Here is a 19003-nt window from a genome sequence, read left to right on the forward strand (position 1 = left end):
GTACGTTACCCCGACTTCTTGGAAGGAAGGATGGGTTAGAAACATGAGGAATGAATGCAAGTGTGACAGCTTGTGCTCATACTGTTGGTTTGTAGAGGAGATGTTGTGTACGTAGTGAAGGGAATCGGCACTGATACAAGAGCCTGATTCAACTCTCTTCTGAGCCATAAACTCTCTGGGTGGTCTTAGGAAAGCTCAACCTCTCAGACTGATTCTGCATTGACTTTTCCCTCCATTGTTTTAGGAAACCCACATTAGAACAAAAATTTCCGTTTGCATTGCATGCTGCTTTCACTTCCTTTGATCGTCAGATTTTATGGTAGCCTCCACACTCCAAAGCTTTCTTTGACCATCGGATTTTAAGGTACCTTCTGCATAGATTTATGGCCGTTCAGGGGTGACTTTGCAGTCAGTATGGCATTGCCCCCAGGGTATTTGAATGTGGTTTTGAGCTGCACTTTTCCCTCCCAGTTGAGAAAATGTGGAGTGAATGCTAGATGAAGAATCGCCCGTAACCTCAGTTCTCCACCTGTTCCCCATTAGGGCTGTTGTAAGGATTGTTGTTGTAATATATGTGGCATACTTCAAACCCAGAATATGCTATACAAAATTGAGGGGGGGGGGACAATGTTGGTATGGGCGCAGCTGGACTTTCCACTCTGAGATTTTTGGAGGCTATTTGGGTGCCAAACTGCGTTGGATGCAGCAGTAATTCTGCACATTGACCTAAACCAAATGTTCTCAAAGCACGAGGAGGGACTCCCGGGGACAGAAAGTTAGGGTTACAGTCAGGGTTAAGGTTAGGGTGGCAGGTTTGGATAACGGTAGGAAGTTTAGGGGTAATTTGAGTGGCTCTGTTCCAGAATGTCTCTACAGAGCCATGAATCTAGGTGCTCTGGAACACGTTCAGTCTGTTTGTCATTGATGGTTCTCCTTCTGTCCTTCAGAACGTTCCTGGAGTCAGGTGATTCCGAGACTTGCTGTTGCTGGTTTGTCCTTTGATAAGCATGGAAGTCCTGGCAGCTGCTCTTCTTCTGATCTCTGCAGGTAAGCCCCTGCTTGTGTTAGGACCGGAGAGCAGATTTTAGGATTAGGTTCCTCTGGGTGGATAGTTGCAGGGTACAGTGGCTGAAAATTACAAAGAGAAGGTAGGAACTGCTGATCAACCAGGCTTGAGAATTAGGGGACAGGAACGGTCTAAAGCAGTGTCAGTGAAGCCGAAGTCCCAAATCGTTTTCTGCTCTGCACCTCCCCGATAAAGAATTTTTCCTGTCCTGTTAGCAGCACAAAATCGCAGCAGGATCGTTCTAATACCTGCTAATTATCTTGCATGCATTATTTAGACAAGTTGACTATTTCCTATGCATTATAAAATTGAGTGGCCCCTCCTTCATCTTCCAAGGACTGTTTTTCTGTGCTTTTTAGACTTCTGATTGCTTCAGGGTTCTCTCAACTTGTCTCTTCCTCACCAGAGGCTATAATGCAATTGCAGCATCAAGTCCTGAATGTCTATTAACAGAATTTATTCTGCCTGGTTTCCACCTTTTTCCTGTCCTTGCATGCACCATATTTCTCGACGTATCTAAGTTTCTGATGCCAGTGGATCTACTTTGTATCAAGCAAGAGTAGATTACTAATTTTTTAAATAAGGGTTCGACACTTTAACTATCCACACAATTGTATTGAGCTTTTTATACAGTATTTTGTGTCCTACTTGGCTTCAGGAGCAGATGTGCATGTCAGTGAAACACGGTACAAAAAAGAATCCTGAATGCAGCTACACACACAATCACACCGGAATTGCTTTTTTGCAAGGTTTTATCAATGCATGTTTTCTCCCTCTCTCTTGACAGTGGCCACCCAGGTCGGGGCGACATTGCTCAGGGGTTTCCAATGCGTTGAGCACTCCCAGCCTTGGACAGCAGCCCTCTTTGATGGTCCGAAATTCCTCTGCACGGGGACTCTGATAAGTGATCGGTGGGTGGTCACTGCAGCCCAGTGCCACACTGGTCGGTAGGTATAGCCGCAGGATGATGTCTTCTCTGTACATATACACTAACTATTGGACTTTGGAGGCAGTGCCTGATGAAACAGATCTTAGTGGATGAATTATATGAGGCTGAGTCCAATTACAGTGCAATCCTAAGCAGTGTTAACACTCTTCCAAGCTCGTTGACCTCAATGGATTTAAAAGGATGTAACTCTGCTTAGGATGGCATTGTTAATTGCCTGTATCTTCACAGACTGACAGATCTAGGTGGGCAGCCATGTTGGTCTGAAGCGACAGAACAAATGTCGAGTCCAGTGGCACCTTTAAGACCAGCAAACATTTATTCAAGATATGAGTTTTCATATGCACATGCACCTCCTCAGATACACTGAAATGGAAGTTAGCAGTTCGTATATATAGGCAGATGCCTCTACGTATATGTTTGTGAGTACTAAACTTGTATGCAATACAAAATTTGCTGTTCACCTATGTAGAGGCATCTGCCTATATATATATATGAACTTCCGTTTCAATGTTCGAGTCCGGTGGCACCTTTAAGACCAACAAACGTTTATTCAAGATATGAGTTTTCATATGCACATGCACTTCCTCAGATACACTGAAATGGAAGTTAGCAGTTCGTATATATAGGCAGATGCCTCTACGTATATGTTTGTGAGTACTAAACTTGTATGCAATACAAAATTTGCTGTTCACCTATGTAGAGGCATCTGCCTATATATATATATGAACTTCCGTTTCAATGTATCTGAGGAAGGGCGCGTGGACACGAAAGCTCATACCTTGAATAAACTTTTGTTGGTCTTAAAGGTGCCGCTGGACTCAGACGTTGTTTCACAGACTGATGTGTGTGATAAAACTTTCAGTGGGTAGGATCAAGCCAGCTTTTTCACTCCGTCATCCCCCACTCTCCTCCTTGCTACAGCCCCTGTCTCTGGCTTTTGTCCATGCAGGTCCCATGAACCCAAGCATAGGCATTTGGGGTGGTCAAAGGGGTTCCCTCTCCCTTCTTCCCAGTGGGAAAGCTTGCTGGATCCAACTAGGGTTCCCAACACCACCTTGGCAAATACCAGGAGATTGGGTGCGTGGTACCTGTGAAGGACAGAGTTTGGGGAAGATGTGATATAACTTCTGGGCAGTGCTCTAGGCTGCCTCCCCTAGTCTCTATGATCTTGACCATAGACACTATGTGAAATTCTTAGAGTGTTACTATGTGGAGGACATTTTTTTCTACCACTTAGTTGTTCCTCAGGGGTGGCAAAGTCAGGACTGGAATTAGATCCTTCTCCAGACTGGTCAAGTAAAGGGGAGGCTTAGATCTAACCAACTTTAGCACCACAAGCATCTTCTGAGAAAAGGCACCTCCCCATCTTCTCTCATGCACAGTAGGGAATGCCTCTTCTAAGATACAGATTGCCCTCTGCAGTTTGTACAGGTATCTGTGTAAAACAAAATTATTATTTTTTATCAGCTTCTCATTGATTAAAACACATTTTAAGGACTTTTTAATTCAAGTTAAGAATCCATTAACTGATGAACATTGTAACCCTATCCAGAACTACTCCAGCCTAAACTATTTTATCTCATTAAGCTTAGATTGTAGTAATTCTATTTATGATAGCATTGAAAATATTGTAGCCTTTCTTCTGGTATAAAGGAGGCATGTTTCATTGGGAGGTTCTTGTGCATTTGTCTCCTTGAAATGAATGGGACATTATTCTACTTTGTGCACATGAGAACTTGCCAGTGGATTATATCACAAAGAATTGAAGAAGAAGAAGAAAAAGAAGAAGAGGAGGAGTAGGAGGAGTAGATTGGATTTATACCCCACCCCTTCACTACCCAAAGGTGTCTCAGAGTGGCTTACAAACCCCTTTCCCTTCCCCTCCCCACAACAGACACCCTGTGAGGTAGGTGGGGCTGAGAGAGCTCTTGACAGAAACTGCTCTTTTTCAAGAACAGCTCTTATCAGAGCTACGGCTTGCCCAAGGCCATCCAGCCAGGTGCAAGTGGAGGAGTGGGGGGAATCAAACCCGGTTCTCCCAGATTAGAGTCCGCGCACTTAACCACTACACCAAACTGGCTCTGACGTTTTACAGGATGAAAAAAGGAGTTCAAATCAGGTCTGGTTCTTTCCTTTTTCATTTCAAATGGAATAGGCTTCTTTCCCCTACACCACTAGGTTTTATTACTTAATTTGGCTTCCATTGATTCTTTATCTAGTGCATTAGGGCTGCAGTTACATGAGCAGTTTGTGCCAATATCGCTGTGGTACCTTTGCAGATTTAAAGAGCACAATCAGACAGCAACACCTGCCTTCCGTGCCCCAGTTGTCACCACCCCGTTCTGCCCCGCTTTGGAAGTGGAGTAATCAGGCACTGGGGAAAGTCTGGTGTTTACGGATATCAGTGCTTTCACCCCACATTTCCAAATGTCTGAACTCCCCTGGTGTGAACTCAACCCGGTTGGGAAGTCTGATCGCTCTGTTCTGTTTTCACTCCTTGGGTTTTTTAAATCAGCGCTGTGGGCATAACTGCATCTTCTTGCACACCAGGAAACTTTCAGCTGTCTTCTGAGGTTGGGGGGGGGGACCAGGCTGAAAAGCCTCCTTTATCTTTTTTCATGCCGGTTCCTCTGCCTACAGCTTTGCAGCACATAAGGTGGGGAAATGGTTTTTGAGGGTTTTTTTCAGGGGGGGGGTAGCCTCCTCCAGCTGTCAACACAGAGAAGTGCTTTAAATAAATGGTTATGAGCATATGTAAAGAAACATTTTTTTAAAAAAGAAGCCACCCAGCCACCCACTCCGTAGTTGCTGCACAGCAGTAATCTGAATGGTCAACCATGGGGTGAGCACGCAGTGAGGCTGATTCAGGGTGGGATGTATGATTAAAATTCTCCGTTACAAACTGAAACGGAATGCTTAGAACTGGGGCCAGATTGCATCAACCCTGCAGTCTGACCACAGCCAATATAAAATTAAGCCCTGGTACTGTTAATATAGCAGTGGGTTGGATCTGGCCAGCTTTGTCACTCAATCTTGCCCAGTCCCCCTGCTTACTACCGTCCCCATCTCACATGGCTTTTGTCCATGGAGGTCCCATGATTCCTAGCATGGCCTTTTTGATGGTCAAAGAAGAACTCTTCCTCCCCTTTTCACCAGTGGGGGATCTGGTTTGATCCAAACCTATATGAGAGAGATGCTAGACCAACAACTGGTTTTTCAATTGGAGGTGCCGTTGTCCTTTCTGCTTTCCAGCGATGCAAAAGTATACCCTGATCCCCATTCAGCACAATCGCATCTACTCAAACCAGACAGGCGTTCTACAGAGTGCAGAAAAGAGTTCAATGGCCTGAAACTTGTTTTTGTTTGTTTTCATTCCTCTCCCTCCTTTTTTTGTGTATGTGGTTTTCAGCTTCTCGCCTGATGAATAGTCCTGGAAAACTTGCAAGCTTGCACATTGTTTTGAGTTATTTTGGTTGGCCCAGATTTTAAAATAAAATAAAATGAAAAAGACACAGGCTGCAGTAATCGGAGTGCTTTCCTGGGAGTAAGCCCCATTGAATAAAATGCTGCTTACTTCTATGTAGAACTGCATAGGACTGCACCTTTACTTTGACAAATTCGAGATCCCATTAAGTCCTCAAGCTGTGGTCTTAGCTTGGTTGTGCAACTGAAATGGGAAAAATCAAATGCGTGTTCAGCCTTGTCCCTCCCCCATACTTAGGGATTTTGTCCTTCTTTTTAATCTGTAAAAATGACATATCATAGTCACATGCTTATCTGCTTGCTTGTCACCTTGATTTTTAAAAAGGAATTAAAAAAAAAACACCCTGTCCCACACAATTGCAGGGGAGGAGGTGACAGAAGGGATATAAGTAGAAATTTTGTTTTATTACAAAGTTGTAGATTTAAAATTTACACGGAAACGGGAAAATATCAACCTGGTGCAGTGTAAAGTATCACAAATTCCACACGATGCAATGGTCCAGAGGTCCCCAGGATCTTTAGGAGGCCACCCTGGGATGAGTTCACCCTGGAAGCCTAGCCCACGAAAGAACAGCTGCAACAACTGAATGGTGGTGGCTCCCACGGCCAGCCACCTGCCTCCCGCAAGGATCCCCACAAGGCCTGTCAGGTAGCCAATGAGGAAGGTTCTCAGCCTCCACAGACTATACGAGGGGTGGTCCCATCACAGGAACTGGCCTGTTGGTGCTATGCACAACTGATTTCTGTTTTTAACTTTCAAGACTCAGCCCTGGAGAGGAAAGGTATTGTGAAACAAAACGTGGTGGAGGTGCTTCCAGAGCAACCTCATTGCTCTGAAATGTGTGCATCGTCACCTTTGATGTTCTTGCCTCCACAGACCCCTCTTTGTGAGTCTCGGACAGCACAGCCTGTGGCACTTCGAGTTCACGGAGCAGCTGAGGATTGCTATCAAGGCCATTCGCCACCCCTTCTTTGACAGCGGCAGCAAGGAGAATGACATCATGTTGGTCAAACTTCTAATCCCAGTCTTTGTCAACAAGAACGTCCGGCCGCTAGCCTTGCCAAGACGCTGTCCTGCTCCTTACAGCCTTTGCGTGCTCCCTGGCTGGGGGACCACTGTTTTGAAGAAAGGTAGGGGAAACAAGAAAGAAACTGGGAATAAGGAAATAGAAAGAGGACAGTGAATGGTAGAGCTTCTGCTTGGCACACAGTAGGTCCCAGGTTCAGACCCCAGCAGCTCTGGTTGAAAGGATCAGGTGCTAGGTGATGTGAATAGGGTTGCCAGGTTTGGGTTGGAAAATACCTGGAGACTTTGGGGGTGGAGACTGAGGAAGGCAGACTTTGGGGAAGGGACAGGCTTCAATGGTGTATAATCTCATAGAGCCCGCTTTCCAAGGAGGCCATTTTCTCCAGGTGAACTGATCTCTGTCACCTGGAGATCAGTTGTAATAGCGGGAGATCTCCAGTCACCACCTGGAGGTTGGCAACCCTAGATGTGAAAGACCTCTGTCTGAGACCCTGGAGAGATGGAAGGGCCATGGCTCAGTGGTAGAGAATCTGCAGAAGGTCCCAGGTTCAATCCCTGGCATCTCCAAGTTAAAAGGATCAGGTAGGAGGTGATATGAAAGACCTCTGCCTGAGACCCTGGAGAGATGAAGGAGCCATGGCTCTGGCATCTGCTTGGCAAGTAGAAGGTCCCACGTTCAATCCCTGATATCTCCAAGTGAAAAGGATCAGGTAGGAAGTGATGTGAAAGACCTCTGCCTGAGACCTTCAAGAGATGGAGGAGCCATGGTTCAGGGGCAGAACATCTGCCAGAAGGTCCTAGGTTCAATCCCTGGTATCTCCAAGTTAAAAGGATCAGGTAGGAGGTGATGTGAAAGACCTCTGCCTGAGACCTTCAAGAGATGGAGGAGCCATGGTTCAGGGGCAGAACATCTGCCAGAAGGTCCTAGGTTCAATCCCTGGTATCTCCAAGTTAAAAGGATCAGGTAGGAGGTGATGTGAAAAACCTCTGCCTGAGACCTTCAAGAGATAGAAGAGCCATGGCTCAGGGGTAGAACATGTGCAGAAGGTCCCAGGTTCACTCCCTGACATCTCCAAGTTAAAAGAATCAGGTAGGAGGTGATGTGAAAGACCTCTGCCTGAGACCCTGGATAGATGGAGGGGCCATGGCTCAGGGGCAGTATTCCCTCTAAGCTGAGTTAGTGTGAGCTAGCTCACAGTTTTTTAGCCTCCCGCTCACACATTTTTGCCTTACATCAGGAAGGATGGCTCCAGAGCAAACTGATTTATGCAGTAGCCAAATTGCTCACTCACAACTTTAACGACAGTAGCTCACGAAGTAGAATTTTTGCTCACAGGACCCCACAGCTTAGAGGGAGCATTGCTCAGGGGTAGAGCATCTGGGTTCCAGGTTCAATTCCCGGCATCTCCAGTTAAGAGGACCAGGCAAAAGATGATATGAAAGACCTCTTCCTGAGACCCTGGAGAGCCACAGCCAGTCTCTGAGTAGACAGTACTGACCTTGATGGACCAATGCTCTGATTCAGCATAATGCCAGCTTCGTGTGCTCAGAAGAAACTAAGGATGGGCCACGGCATGGCAGCTCAAAAGCCGGCCCATGGGATCAAAAACAGTTGTGGACTTCGTAGCTGGCCCCTGTTGTTGTTTCTTTTAACATCATCTTGGGGGGCAGAAATCAGCAGGTGAAAGTGGTCCTTCCCAGATGTGGCATCCAAGAGTGCGGGGATCCCGGCAGCCCAGAGATGGGGCAGCTGCTGGGACCCAGGGCTTCTGGCAGGGCCCTCTGCTATCAGCACCCCCTGCCCACTCCCGGGCTTGCGGTCCACCTCCCACCACTCCCTGCGGCACACACTGCCTGCCTGGTGCTCCCGGAGAAAAGGCTGCAGGTAGGCAGCTGTGAGCATGGCTTGTGAGCAGTCAAGGGAAAGACCCACAAGAAGGTGGGAGACATGCAGGTGGGTGGGAGGGCATGAGGGCCTGGTGGTAGGCAGAGGAGGGAGGGGGCCCTGGAAACTCTCTGCCAAGGGCCCCTCGAAACCTGGAACCAGCCCTGCTGAAGCCACACATATCAGGATCACACATTACCCACAATGCTGCTGATCGATGTGGTCACTACGGTGTCTGAACAGGGACAATGTTTGTATTCTGCATGTGTGGGCACTTCTGGCACACGCAGATCAGAACTCTGAGAAATTTAGTTTGTGATTCCTGAACTTGTATGCAGTACAAAACAAAGTTCACTGCCTCTGTTCAGAAAACGTGAGCAGCTATGCACCATTTGGGACCCTCCCGATCTGTGTCAGTCTAACAAATTTGCAAGACAGCTAAAGCGGCTGATTGAAAGATTGGCTACTAAGTGTTTTTAAAGGTGGACGGTCACATCTTATCTTTTCTCTCTCAGCCATACTTACTAATTACTTTCACACTTTTTGTATTATGCCCTTCCAATCCACTTACTTTCACACTTTTTGGATTATGCCCTTCCAATCCACTTTCAATGCACTTTAGCAATCGATTGCAAGCAGATTTTCCTGTTTCACCCAGGAGAATCCAAAGTGTCTAGGAAGTGCATTGGAAGTGCACTATCCAACATGTATGAAAGGGGTTGTGGTGCTGCACAAACCCCTGGGAGGTTTGTATCCCTACAGGATGATCAGAAACATGCATCCCACTTGGAACATGCCCCTTTCTCTTTAAAAGCACCAACACAACAGGGGATGTTGGTTCCAGCTACTTCCTGCTGTGTTCCCCACTGGGTCCCACCACTCACCCGTATCCCCTGTCTTTTGAGGTCCAAATTGAAGTTCTACTTGCATTGACAGATGAGAAGGATTACGAGCAACAGGGCTGGGGCAGGAAAGGCAGCCCTGGCTGACTCTGCCTCTAAAAAAGGATGGTGTCCCAGGTGCTGCTAAAGGAACAGTCTCCAGATTGGAACCTAGGAACTCTAATCATGTGCATAGGCTTATTATGCAGCTGGGTCCCACCATATCGCAGCGGGGTAAACACTACTGTTTGCCAGGGGTCATTTTGTAGAAAAAGAGGAGCAGGAGCTTATTAGCATAACTCATTAGCATAACTTATTTGCATATGCCACACCCCCTGACATCACTGGAAGTGTGTCAGAAGGCAGCACCCACTGCTCAGGCTCCACTGGACTGTTTTGGATTGCTAGCTATGGAGGGGGGGGTCCCACACAGATTTGTCCTCACAGAGGAGGGAGAGCTTGTACCTGAATAAAGCTGCCACTGGACTGTTTTGGATTGCTATCTATGGGAGGGGGGGCTCTGCAACTTACCTGGCTGCTTCTTGCTCCTCGTGGCCCGGGGCTGCTGGGAGCAGGGGGCGGGGCTTGTTACATGTGCCCGCCCCCTGGGCTCTTTACTGCTGGAGCTCCACTCCTGTGCGCTCCTGCAGGAAATGACCCCTGTGTTTGCCACACCTAGGGTTCAAGCAAAAGAGGCAAGTTCTTGCAAATCGGCCCAGATCAGCAACCCAGACAAAAAGGCTTGTTATTTCCTCGGAGGCCCACAATCCCCTGTAGCGCTGTTTAAAAACCTGAACATTCTTCTTCTTCTTTTTTTAAAAAAATACTCTCTTCATAATTGCTCTTATTTCCTTCCCAGTACTCTTGCCAGATGTTTTGCATTGTGGAAATATCACCACTTTGAGTGACTCAGAATGCTTGGAGGTCTATCCTAATGGTGTGAAGAAAAACATGCTCTGTGCCACTGTGAGAAGGGGCGGTTCGGACTCCTGCCAGGTAAAGCAAGATTACACACACACACTTCCTAGAAGAAAAGAGAGAACATAAATTGCACGTTGTCTTATTTATTCACTGACTTCTTTTATACCTTACTTTTCTCCCCAAAGCAGCTTACATCATTCTCCTCGCCCCCATTATGTCTTCACAGCATCCCTGTGAGGTAGGTCAGGCTGAGAGAGTGTGACTGGCCTAAGGTCAGTGGTAGAGCTGGGATTTGAACCTGGGTCACCCAGGTCCCAGTCTGACACTCTGACCACTACGCTGCACTGGCTGTCTTTTTAGAGATTCTCAGATGCTTACTAAGTGGACATGGCTGAAAGGCAGAAATAGAGAATCTGTGGAAAGGAGAATGCATTTTCTGCCATTTCTGACCCCCAGCAAGCAATAAGCAGCACAGCAGTTTCAAGGAGGCCTCAACTGACATGAGATGAAGTTGCAAACACTTTCTAGATTTGTGTATTTAAAAAACATCACTCTCCCACAGTCTTAATGAAAAACACCCAAAGAGGTTCATGACCAACAGTTATAACACTTGCAATAAGGAGTCAAAGAAAGATAACATACTTGAAGGTCTCGCGCTAAGCACTTTGAAATGAGAGCTGCTTCATTCTGATTTTCTCTCCCACGAATGATTTGGTATAAGATCTGGACCAATAACAACAGCTTCCCCTTTCAGAAGGTTAGCTAAAAGCAGCGATTGCATTGCCCCCTAGTGGTCACTGTCTGCTACTCACAGAAATTGTGCTTCTTTGCACAATGGAAGCCCAACACTGCACCTGGTCGACAATACACCAAGGCCCCAAGGGGATAGGGGTTGCCAGCTTTTCCAGGCAATGCTCCTCTGTCTTGCATTGCTAAACAGCAAGCAGAAATTCAGCAGCTGAAGCTCTTCCCTTCATCCTAGAAAAGGTGAGCAACCTTGCTCTGCTAGATGTAGCCATTTCTACCTTCTTTTTGGAAAAATACAGTCTAATGGGACCCTGGATAGCCCAGGCTAGCCCAGTTGCATCAGATCTCGGAAGGTCGACCTGGCTAGTACTTGGATGGGAGACCTCCAAGGAACACCAGGGTTGCTATGCAGAGGTAGGTAACGGCAAATCATCTCTTGTTTTGAAAACCCCATGGGGGGAGGTTGTCATAATCATAAGTTGGCTGTGACTTGATGACAAAAAATATGTTTTGGGACTTGGTTCTTAAATAGTGATTTATTCAATCTGGACCACCGCCATTCTATTTTGCTAGCATCGTCATGGAACAAAAATGGTAAAGGACCCAAAAATCTGCGGGGTCAATTAACACACTGGGGAGTTACAGAGGTTGGCTGGGAAAATGTCCCGAGGGGAGACAGTATTTGAGGGAACTCCTCTGTTCCCTGGAATTTTTCCAGGTTTCTCCAATGGACCAAAGAGCTCAGCCCCAGGACCACTACAGTTTGGCAAAATGGTGCTGGGGGGGGGAGACTGAAGCCCCTTCTCAACGCATGCCGTATTTAATAGCTGCCTGACCAGCAGAAATCCTATGGGTCAGGACTTCCCTTGCACCTCTATCCTAAGAAAAGGTTCCTCTGCTGAATTTCTGCCTGCCAGGGAAGAGGACTGCCAGAAAAGATAATGACAGTACTATTCTGTAACCGTCTTATCTTAGTTATTGATTGATTGGCAAACAACAAGACCAATTAAGAGGCTTCTTTTAGGGATGCCAGATTTTTTTTCTTGCCAAGGCTTCTGTGCCTTTCAAGCAGCTTGTGTGGCAGAGACAGAACAAAAGGGGCGATTTTTCCTGCCCCAAACAGCCCAAGGTAGCAAAAGTGACACCTATTATTCCTCCTGTTGGCAAAATAACCTGTCAAATACTTGGCAACCATCAGGAGCGTTGGGAGTGGGAACATGGGTTGTGCAACATCAGAAGTGACATGGGGTGGCTCTAGGAATCACCAGAAATTCTATGGTTTTACCACAGAGCTACCTGCCATCACTACCCCCCTCACACACAACAACTGATTGAAGAGAACATTTGAAGAGAAGCACATAATGAAATGCAGGCATAGGAGAAAAAGGGTACCTAGGTCTTCCACTAAACAGCTTGCTACAGTAGCCTAAAAGTGCAGTGATTATTTCATCTCTGACTCTGTAAAGGGATGCAGACACCTCAGGGCTTCTCTTTGGCCTGGACAGGAATTAACGGCTTAAGTATTACCCCCAAAAGTGATCCTGCAATGTCTCCACAGGGCGATCCTGGCTCCCCGCTCGTTTGCAACAACCAGCTGCAGGGAGTCGCTTCCTGGGGCTTTGACGAATGCTCCCAAGTGGAGATTCCCAGCGTCTTCACCAAGGTCTGTAACTACATCAACTGGCTGAAACAAACAATGAATTATGCTTAGCCCAGCATCTCTCCTAGCTCTAACCTTAAAAAATAAAGATGTGTGAAAGTATCCCTGTGTGCGCTTCTTTCACCTTTGCTGACTGCAGTGTACCAAAAGGGAACCGGACTTTTCCTCTGCACCCTTTCCCCAACCCCAAATGATCCCAGGAAGCCACAATTGGCTCTGCTGAGGAAATGTATGGGCACTGTTATGTGTAGCCCTATTTTATACCCAGTGGGAAAATAGCAAAAAACAAACAAACCCGGGGGGGCATTTTGGGCTGGGAAAACATAATGGGGGTAAAAGCTTAACTTCCTCACCCTCCCTGAATGCTGCTGTCTCAGAACTGGGCAACTACACCCCTAATACTAGAAGTAACTAAAAATCTGGTGGCTCTGAGCCTGGAACTCCAAGCGTCTCCTTTGGTGCATTCCTCCAAGAGGTATAAGAGATTAGAGGTATATACAATTAATTATGGTGTGGGAATAGAGAGGACCTTTTCTCCTTCTCTCTTAGTGCTATAACTTGGAGTTGCCCACTGACAGTAGATTTGGGGACAGGCAGCGGTGTTTTTGTTGTTGTTTTTTAAAAAAAGAGGTGCGGGAACTCTGAAAAGGGAGATGACATTTTCAATCTGTATACGAAAACTCATGAACTTTTAAACATTTTAAATAGAATTTTGTCAAAGAGGTTCCGGAACTCTGTTCCAGTGTGTTCCCCCAGAAAAAAAGCCCTGGCGTAAGAAAGCAATTCTTTGCACAATACATAATTACCGGTAACTTGTGGCATCCACTTCCACAAAGAATAGCAGTGGCCCTAAAAGGGAGCAGATGCATTCATGGAGTGTCAGTTTGTAAATAATTAATAACAGGAACACATAAAGTTGCCTTATATAGAAGTGGTATAATAACAATTGATTGGCACAGTAATGAGATAATACAGAGAACACGAAAAACTGTGAAAAAGTGACACTTAATTTATGTCTTTCAAGAATCATAGAAAAGTGAACAAAAATAATATACATAATCATAGAAAAATATATTGATGGTGATCTCTGGAATGTCTTGCCGTTTCGAAGGAAGATCTTCTTCTAAACCATCATCTTAGCCCATGGCAGGTTCTACTATACATTACAGCTGTTATGATTATTGAAAATCTTCTTTGATAATTGTGAGACGTCACCAGAGGATATGAACTATTGAGAGACAGTTTTTGTCCCACATCTTTGTTCAGAAGAAGATCTTCCTTCGAAACGGCAAGACATTCCGGAGATCACCGTCAATATATTTTTCTATGATTATGTATATTATTTTTGTTCACTTTTCTATGATTCTTTAAAGACATATATTAAGCGTCACTTTTTCACAGTTTTTCTTGTTCTCCGTATTATATAGAAGTGGACCATTCGTCCATCAAGATCACTATTGTCTATTCAGATTGGTAGCATCTCAGGTAGAGGTCTTCCACATCACCAGACCCGATCCTTTTAATTGGATACACCAAGGGTTGAACCTGAAGCCTTCTGCATGCCCAGCAGATGCTCTACCACTGAGCTATGGCCCCTCTACAATGCCTAGGAAGCATGGAACTCCCTGACCATGTCTGTTGCCCTAACCTAGGTACATACCCCAGGAAACGTGTAGTAAGTAGTTAGACTCTGAGATGACAGTGTAAACAGGATATCCTCCCTGCTCAAAGGTCAAAAAGAAGCCAGAAGCAGCCGAACTGGGGTTTATGGGTAAACTGAGGTTTGTTACTTACCACTGTTGGAAGGAGGAGGAGGAGGAGATTGGATTTATACCCCACCTTTCACTTGGAGTCTCAGAGCAGCTTACAAACTTCCCCTCCCACAACAGACACCCTGTGAGGTAAGCGGGACTGAGAGAGCTCTTTCCAGAACTGTCCTTGAGAGAACACCTCTGACAGAACTATGGCTTGCCCAAGATCACCCAGCAGCTGCAAGTGGAGGCATGGGGAATCAAACCTGTACACTTAACGACTACACCAAACTGGCTCTCAGCTCTCAGACTAAGCAATAAACTACACAAACCATAGTTTACATAAACCACTATTTGTTGTGATCTCAATGCATGAGGGTGTCTTTCTGGAGACATCTGCATGCATTGGGAAGCAGCTAAGAATAGACCATTGATGGCCTCTTGTAGGAGGCAGTCTTTCAGAAGAACACCCAGGCACAGGAAATGGGTTTTCCTGAGTGCGCGTGTGCAATCAGCATGGCGCAATTATCCGCTCATGAAACAACGGCCCTGGCATCCCACACCTACCCGACAGAGCAGAGGTGTCATCTCAGCCATGGAAAGCCATACCAGAACCCACCTCCTTCAGGCGAAGGATAGGACTGAGATGGATGGAATTTTTATTGGAAAGCTGTTCCCTTTAGACAAGGCGCATTTGGAGACGGTTGTGGATTGCACAGACAGGAAATCTCATTCAGCGGGAAGAGATGCAGGTAAAGAATGTGGTGGCAGCTGCTAAGTGCTAATTATCTGACAATGAGTTTAGGAGGGCCAGCCCTTTAGCGCCCTGCTGGAACTTGCTAAGCAGAACTGCCCCCGCCCGAGAGATTTTGTGCTCTTTGCTACAGGTACAGCCCAGACCTGGGAGCCGTATGCAGAACAGCCAGGCTGACGGCCCACGGAGCCAAAGGACTCCTATCTCAGCTAGCGCTGCCAAATCACAAGGCCAGTTCACACATGCCTGCACTTCTATTCCAGGCCCGTAGCAATAGTGGGGCATTTTGGGGACTTTCTGCCTGGGCCCCCCGCCAACTTACCACCCTGGCCAGGCCCCCCAACTTATTTCTTGCACTTGCCACTGCCTTGTGCTGCCTTTTCTCCCCCTGGCAGCTCTCTGTATGTCTCCTCAGCATCCTGCTTTAGATGAGAGAAGTGGGGGAGGGGGCTAGTGCATGCCTGCACTCCAAGTAACAAATTCGTGGCTTGGAGTGCGGGCGCGCGGCTCCACTTCTCCCCCAAAGCAAGCTGTTCGAAAGCAAGAAATTGCAAGTAGATAAATAGGTACCACTTCAGTGGGAAGGTAACACCGTTCCGTGCACCTTGGTGTTTAGTCATGCCGGCCACATGACCACGGAAATGTCTTCGGACAGCGCTGGCTCTTCAGCTTTGAAACGGAGATGAGCACCACAACCCTAGAGTCGGATTCGACTGGCTTTCGAGCAAGGGAACCTTTACCTTCAAATGCTTTGGGGGAGAAGGGGGGCTGCGCGCGTGCAGGGCTGTGTGCAAATTTCAGTGCCCCCCACTTTTTAAAAGGCCACACAAACAGCCCCCATGCGGACCATGTTTGTATCGGGATATTCGGTTAATATAGCAGAGTTTTGCCGAGTTTGCAGAAGTGTGATATGAGTGCAGTAAATAAATCTCCCCAAGAATTATATTGCAAAAAAGGTAAACTTACATGTATTCAACCCAGATACATTCAGGCTGCAGCCGAAAGAAGAGACAGAAGCCTAATCTAAAGAGCACTTTCCCTGTCACAAATGCCCAGCTTATCCAGCACCATGTTTGTGGGAGTGTGAGGGTATCGTACCTACAGGAGAGACCTGTACAGATCTGTGTCTCCAAGGAAGGCCATGTGAAGTGAGTGAGAGGACAAAGGGAGAGGAGGGGCGTCAGAGGACAGCTCCCAGGATAAGACAAAGAAAGGCATCACATTCAAGGAGATAAGAACTAGACACACTTAGGGTGCGTTCAGACGGCATGCTGAGAGCTGTTTAAACTGGTCCGGTTCTGACGCGATTATTTTTACTCTGGACAATTGCGATCACACGGGAGTGTGTGTCGGGGTTTTTTTTGTTTTGTTTTTTTCTCAGTTTGCGCATGCACATAACTGTTCATCCGTGGAATTGAAACACTTTATCCTCGCGCATGCGCAGAGCCACTAGGGCAAATCACGGATTTCGCTTGACAGTTCCAAAAAAAGGGAGCCGAAAAGCAGAAGCCTCGGACTTCCGAGCGGGGAGGGGGTTTAAATCATCGGAAGTGGCTTGACACCAGAGGAGTGATCACACAGGGGAAACTGCAGCTTTAAACGGGAGAGCGGAGAAAACACCACTTCGGGACCCGGTAACAAAATACTCCGGGTTAAAGGGGTTTTGAGTTGGAAACCAATGGCTGGGGACAGGAGGCAGATGTTGACTGCGTGATCGTGCATATAAAATCCGTTGCTGAACTGTCACGACACCAAATCAAACGGTGCGTCTGAATGCACCCTTAGAGTGATGTAGCCCCCCAATCTCCAGGTATACTGAGTTGCTCACTCCAACATGTTACATTTTTCAGTGCATGAAAACTGGCGGTAGAATGTGTGAACAGAGACCATTGTTTTGAGGGGAGATAACAAATCTATAATGGCTCATCATTCCAGATAGAAATCATCACCTGGTGCAGCAGTCACCTCTGTGAAGTAGCTCAAAGAAATCCTAATATTTCAAAATCCTTAGGCAAATATGAAATTTGGCAAGAAAAAAGATTCCCTGAAAAAGAAGTTCCTGAATTTCTCAATTTTTCAAATGTTACCCAACATGACTTTGGAAGATAGTTCTAAAATATTTAAAACCGGGGTCCCAGCCTTCTTTAATCTCTGAGCAATTTTTGAATTCTGAGAACAGGGAATGGGCACCTCAACAAAATGGCTGCCACAAGGGCCCAATCACAAAAAACGACTGCCTCGGAGGCTGCGTCCAATAAGAGAATGTTGGAAGGTTCTAGAAAATGTCTGAACGTTCCAAACAAAGCATCTTCCTATGAGGAAGGCAGTGGTTTTCAAATGGGTGCTCCTTGCAGATCAAAAGGTGATACTTCCTGCACTCTTCTGCTCCAGTGAAATGGAAGAAATCCAAGACTGGCTCTTCGCTTTGCAGAAGTTGGAGTGCGGAAAAACAACAAGATGTCATTGAGTGCCATGTTGGAGATTACTGATGACAAAGCCTTCCTGATTAAATAAATAATGTTTACATATCAGCCTACAGGTTAATAACTTTGGATCCCCCTCTTTTAAATCCAGAAGCATTCATATTTGAAAATATGGGGAAACCAGTTTGGTGTAGTGGTTAGGAGCGCGGACTCTAATCTGGGAGAACCAGGTTTGATTCCCCACTCCTCCACATGCAGCTGCTGGTGTGACCTTGGATAAGTTACAAGTTCTCTCAGAGCTGTTCACTCAAGGGCAGTTCTCGGGAGAGCTCTCTCAGCCCCACCTACCTCACAGGGTGTCTGTTGTGGGGAGGGGAAGGGAAAGGAGATTGTAAGACACTCTGAGACGCCTTTGGGTAATGAAGGGCGGGGTATAAATCCAATCTCTCCTCCTCCTCCTTCATAGAATACACATAACACATTTTTGCAAGCAACTTCGAGACAGAGCATCCTCGTGCCTCTCCTCCTCCCAGTTCAGTTTAGCTCCAGTTCAAATCCTTGAAAGATCTCAGAAAGGAGACAGACACTTCCCTGCACAAGACCCTGGTGACCTTCTACCAGTCAGAAGAGACCAGCGAGACCCAGTGCTGCTGTGTTTCCTGTTGCACAGCTTCCTGGTTTCTTATCAGTCACTAGATAGTTGCAACCTACCATCTTATCATTCAACAGATCCACCACCATTAGAAAAGCTTCTAGTCCTTCGGCATCTTGTGTCTGATGCATCCTGCACATGGGCCAGTTCCAGTCTAAACTTATAGTTACAATTCTGGCTGCAATTAGTTGGAAACAGCAGGGCCAAAGAAGGGCCAAAGAAGACACTGTAAGTGTAATGTATTCAGTAAGCTGCCATTGAATGCATAATGTGTGATGAAAACATCTAATTGAAATGTCATGTTAAGCTTCGTCCTGGGCTAGGATCCAAATACATCCAATCCAGGGCCGTAGCTAAAGCCCTCCTAGTGGGGAGGCCCTGGGGAAAGAGGGGAGGCCGGAGTGCGTGTGTGCGCGCGCACGAAGCGCGCACGTGCCGCGCACACATCACCGGGAGTGGCATAATGCCCTCCCCCCCTTCTCTGGCCCTGACTGTCAGAGTCCCGGCTTCGGCCACAGCCCTTCCTACCTGGGCGGCGGCCCGCCTATCGCTCCAGAACAAACTCATTTTAAGCAGCAGCCTAAGCGCTCGCTCACAACTTTAATGCCAGCGGCTCACAAAGTGGAATTTGGGCTCACAAGGCCCCACAGCTTAGAGGGAGCACGGGTGGGGAGGGGGGCTCAAGACAAACACGCCCAACAACAACAACAAATAAACAAACTTCGTCCTTCGCAGACTTCTCGAGGCAGGGCCGCCCGTCCCTCGGCCGAAGCGCACAAGATCTTTCGAGGGAGACCCCAAAAT

At 46.8% G+C, this 19003-nt stretch overlaps 1 protein-coding gene across 1 annotated transcript; it reads left to right on the forward strand.

Moving 5' to 3' along the window:
* The first annotated feature begins 329 nt into the window (after positions 1–329).
* Positions 330–12681, forward strand: LOC107118424 (kallikrein-11-like). The gene is made up of 6 exons (XM_015420754.1): positions 330–364; positions 948–1047; positions 1854–2013; positions 6376–6629; positions 10151–10287; positions 12518–12681. Exons 2-6 carry the CDS (start codon positions 1008–1010, stop codon positions 12668–12670), a joined length of 744 nt encoding a protein of 247 aa, XP_015276240.1. The 5' UTR covers positions 330–364; positions 948–1007; the 3' UTR covers positions 12671–12681.
* Positions 12682–19003: the final 6322 nt, after the last annotated feature.

This window comes from Gekko japonicus, unplaced genomic scaffold (assembly GCF_001447785.1).
Source record: "Gekko japonicus isolate JY-2015 unplaced genomic scaffold, Gekko_japonicus_V1.1 scaffold1676, whole genome shotgun sequence".
Classification (NCBI taxonomy): Eukaryota; Metazoa; Chordata; class Lepidosauria; order Squamata; family Gekkonidae; genus Gekko; species Gekko japonicus.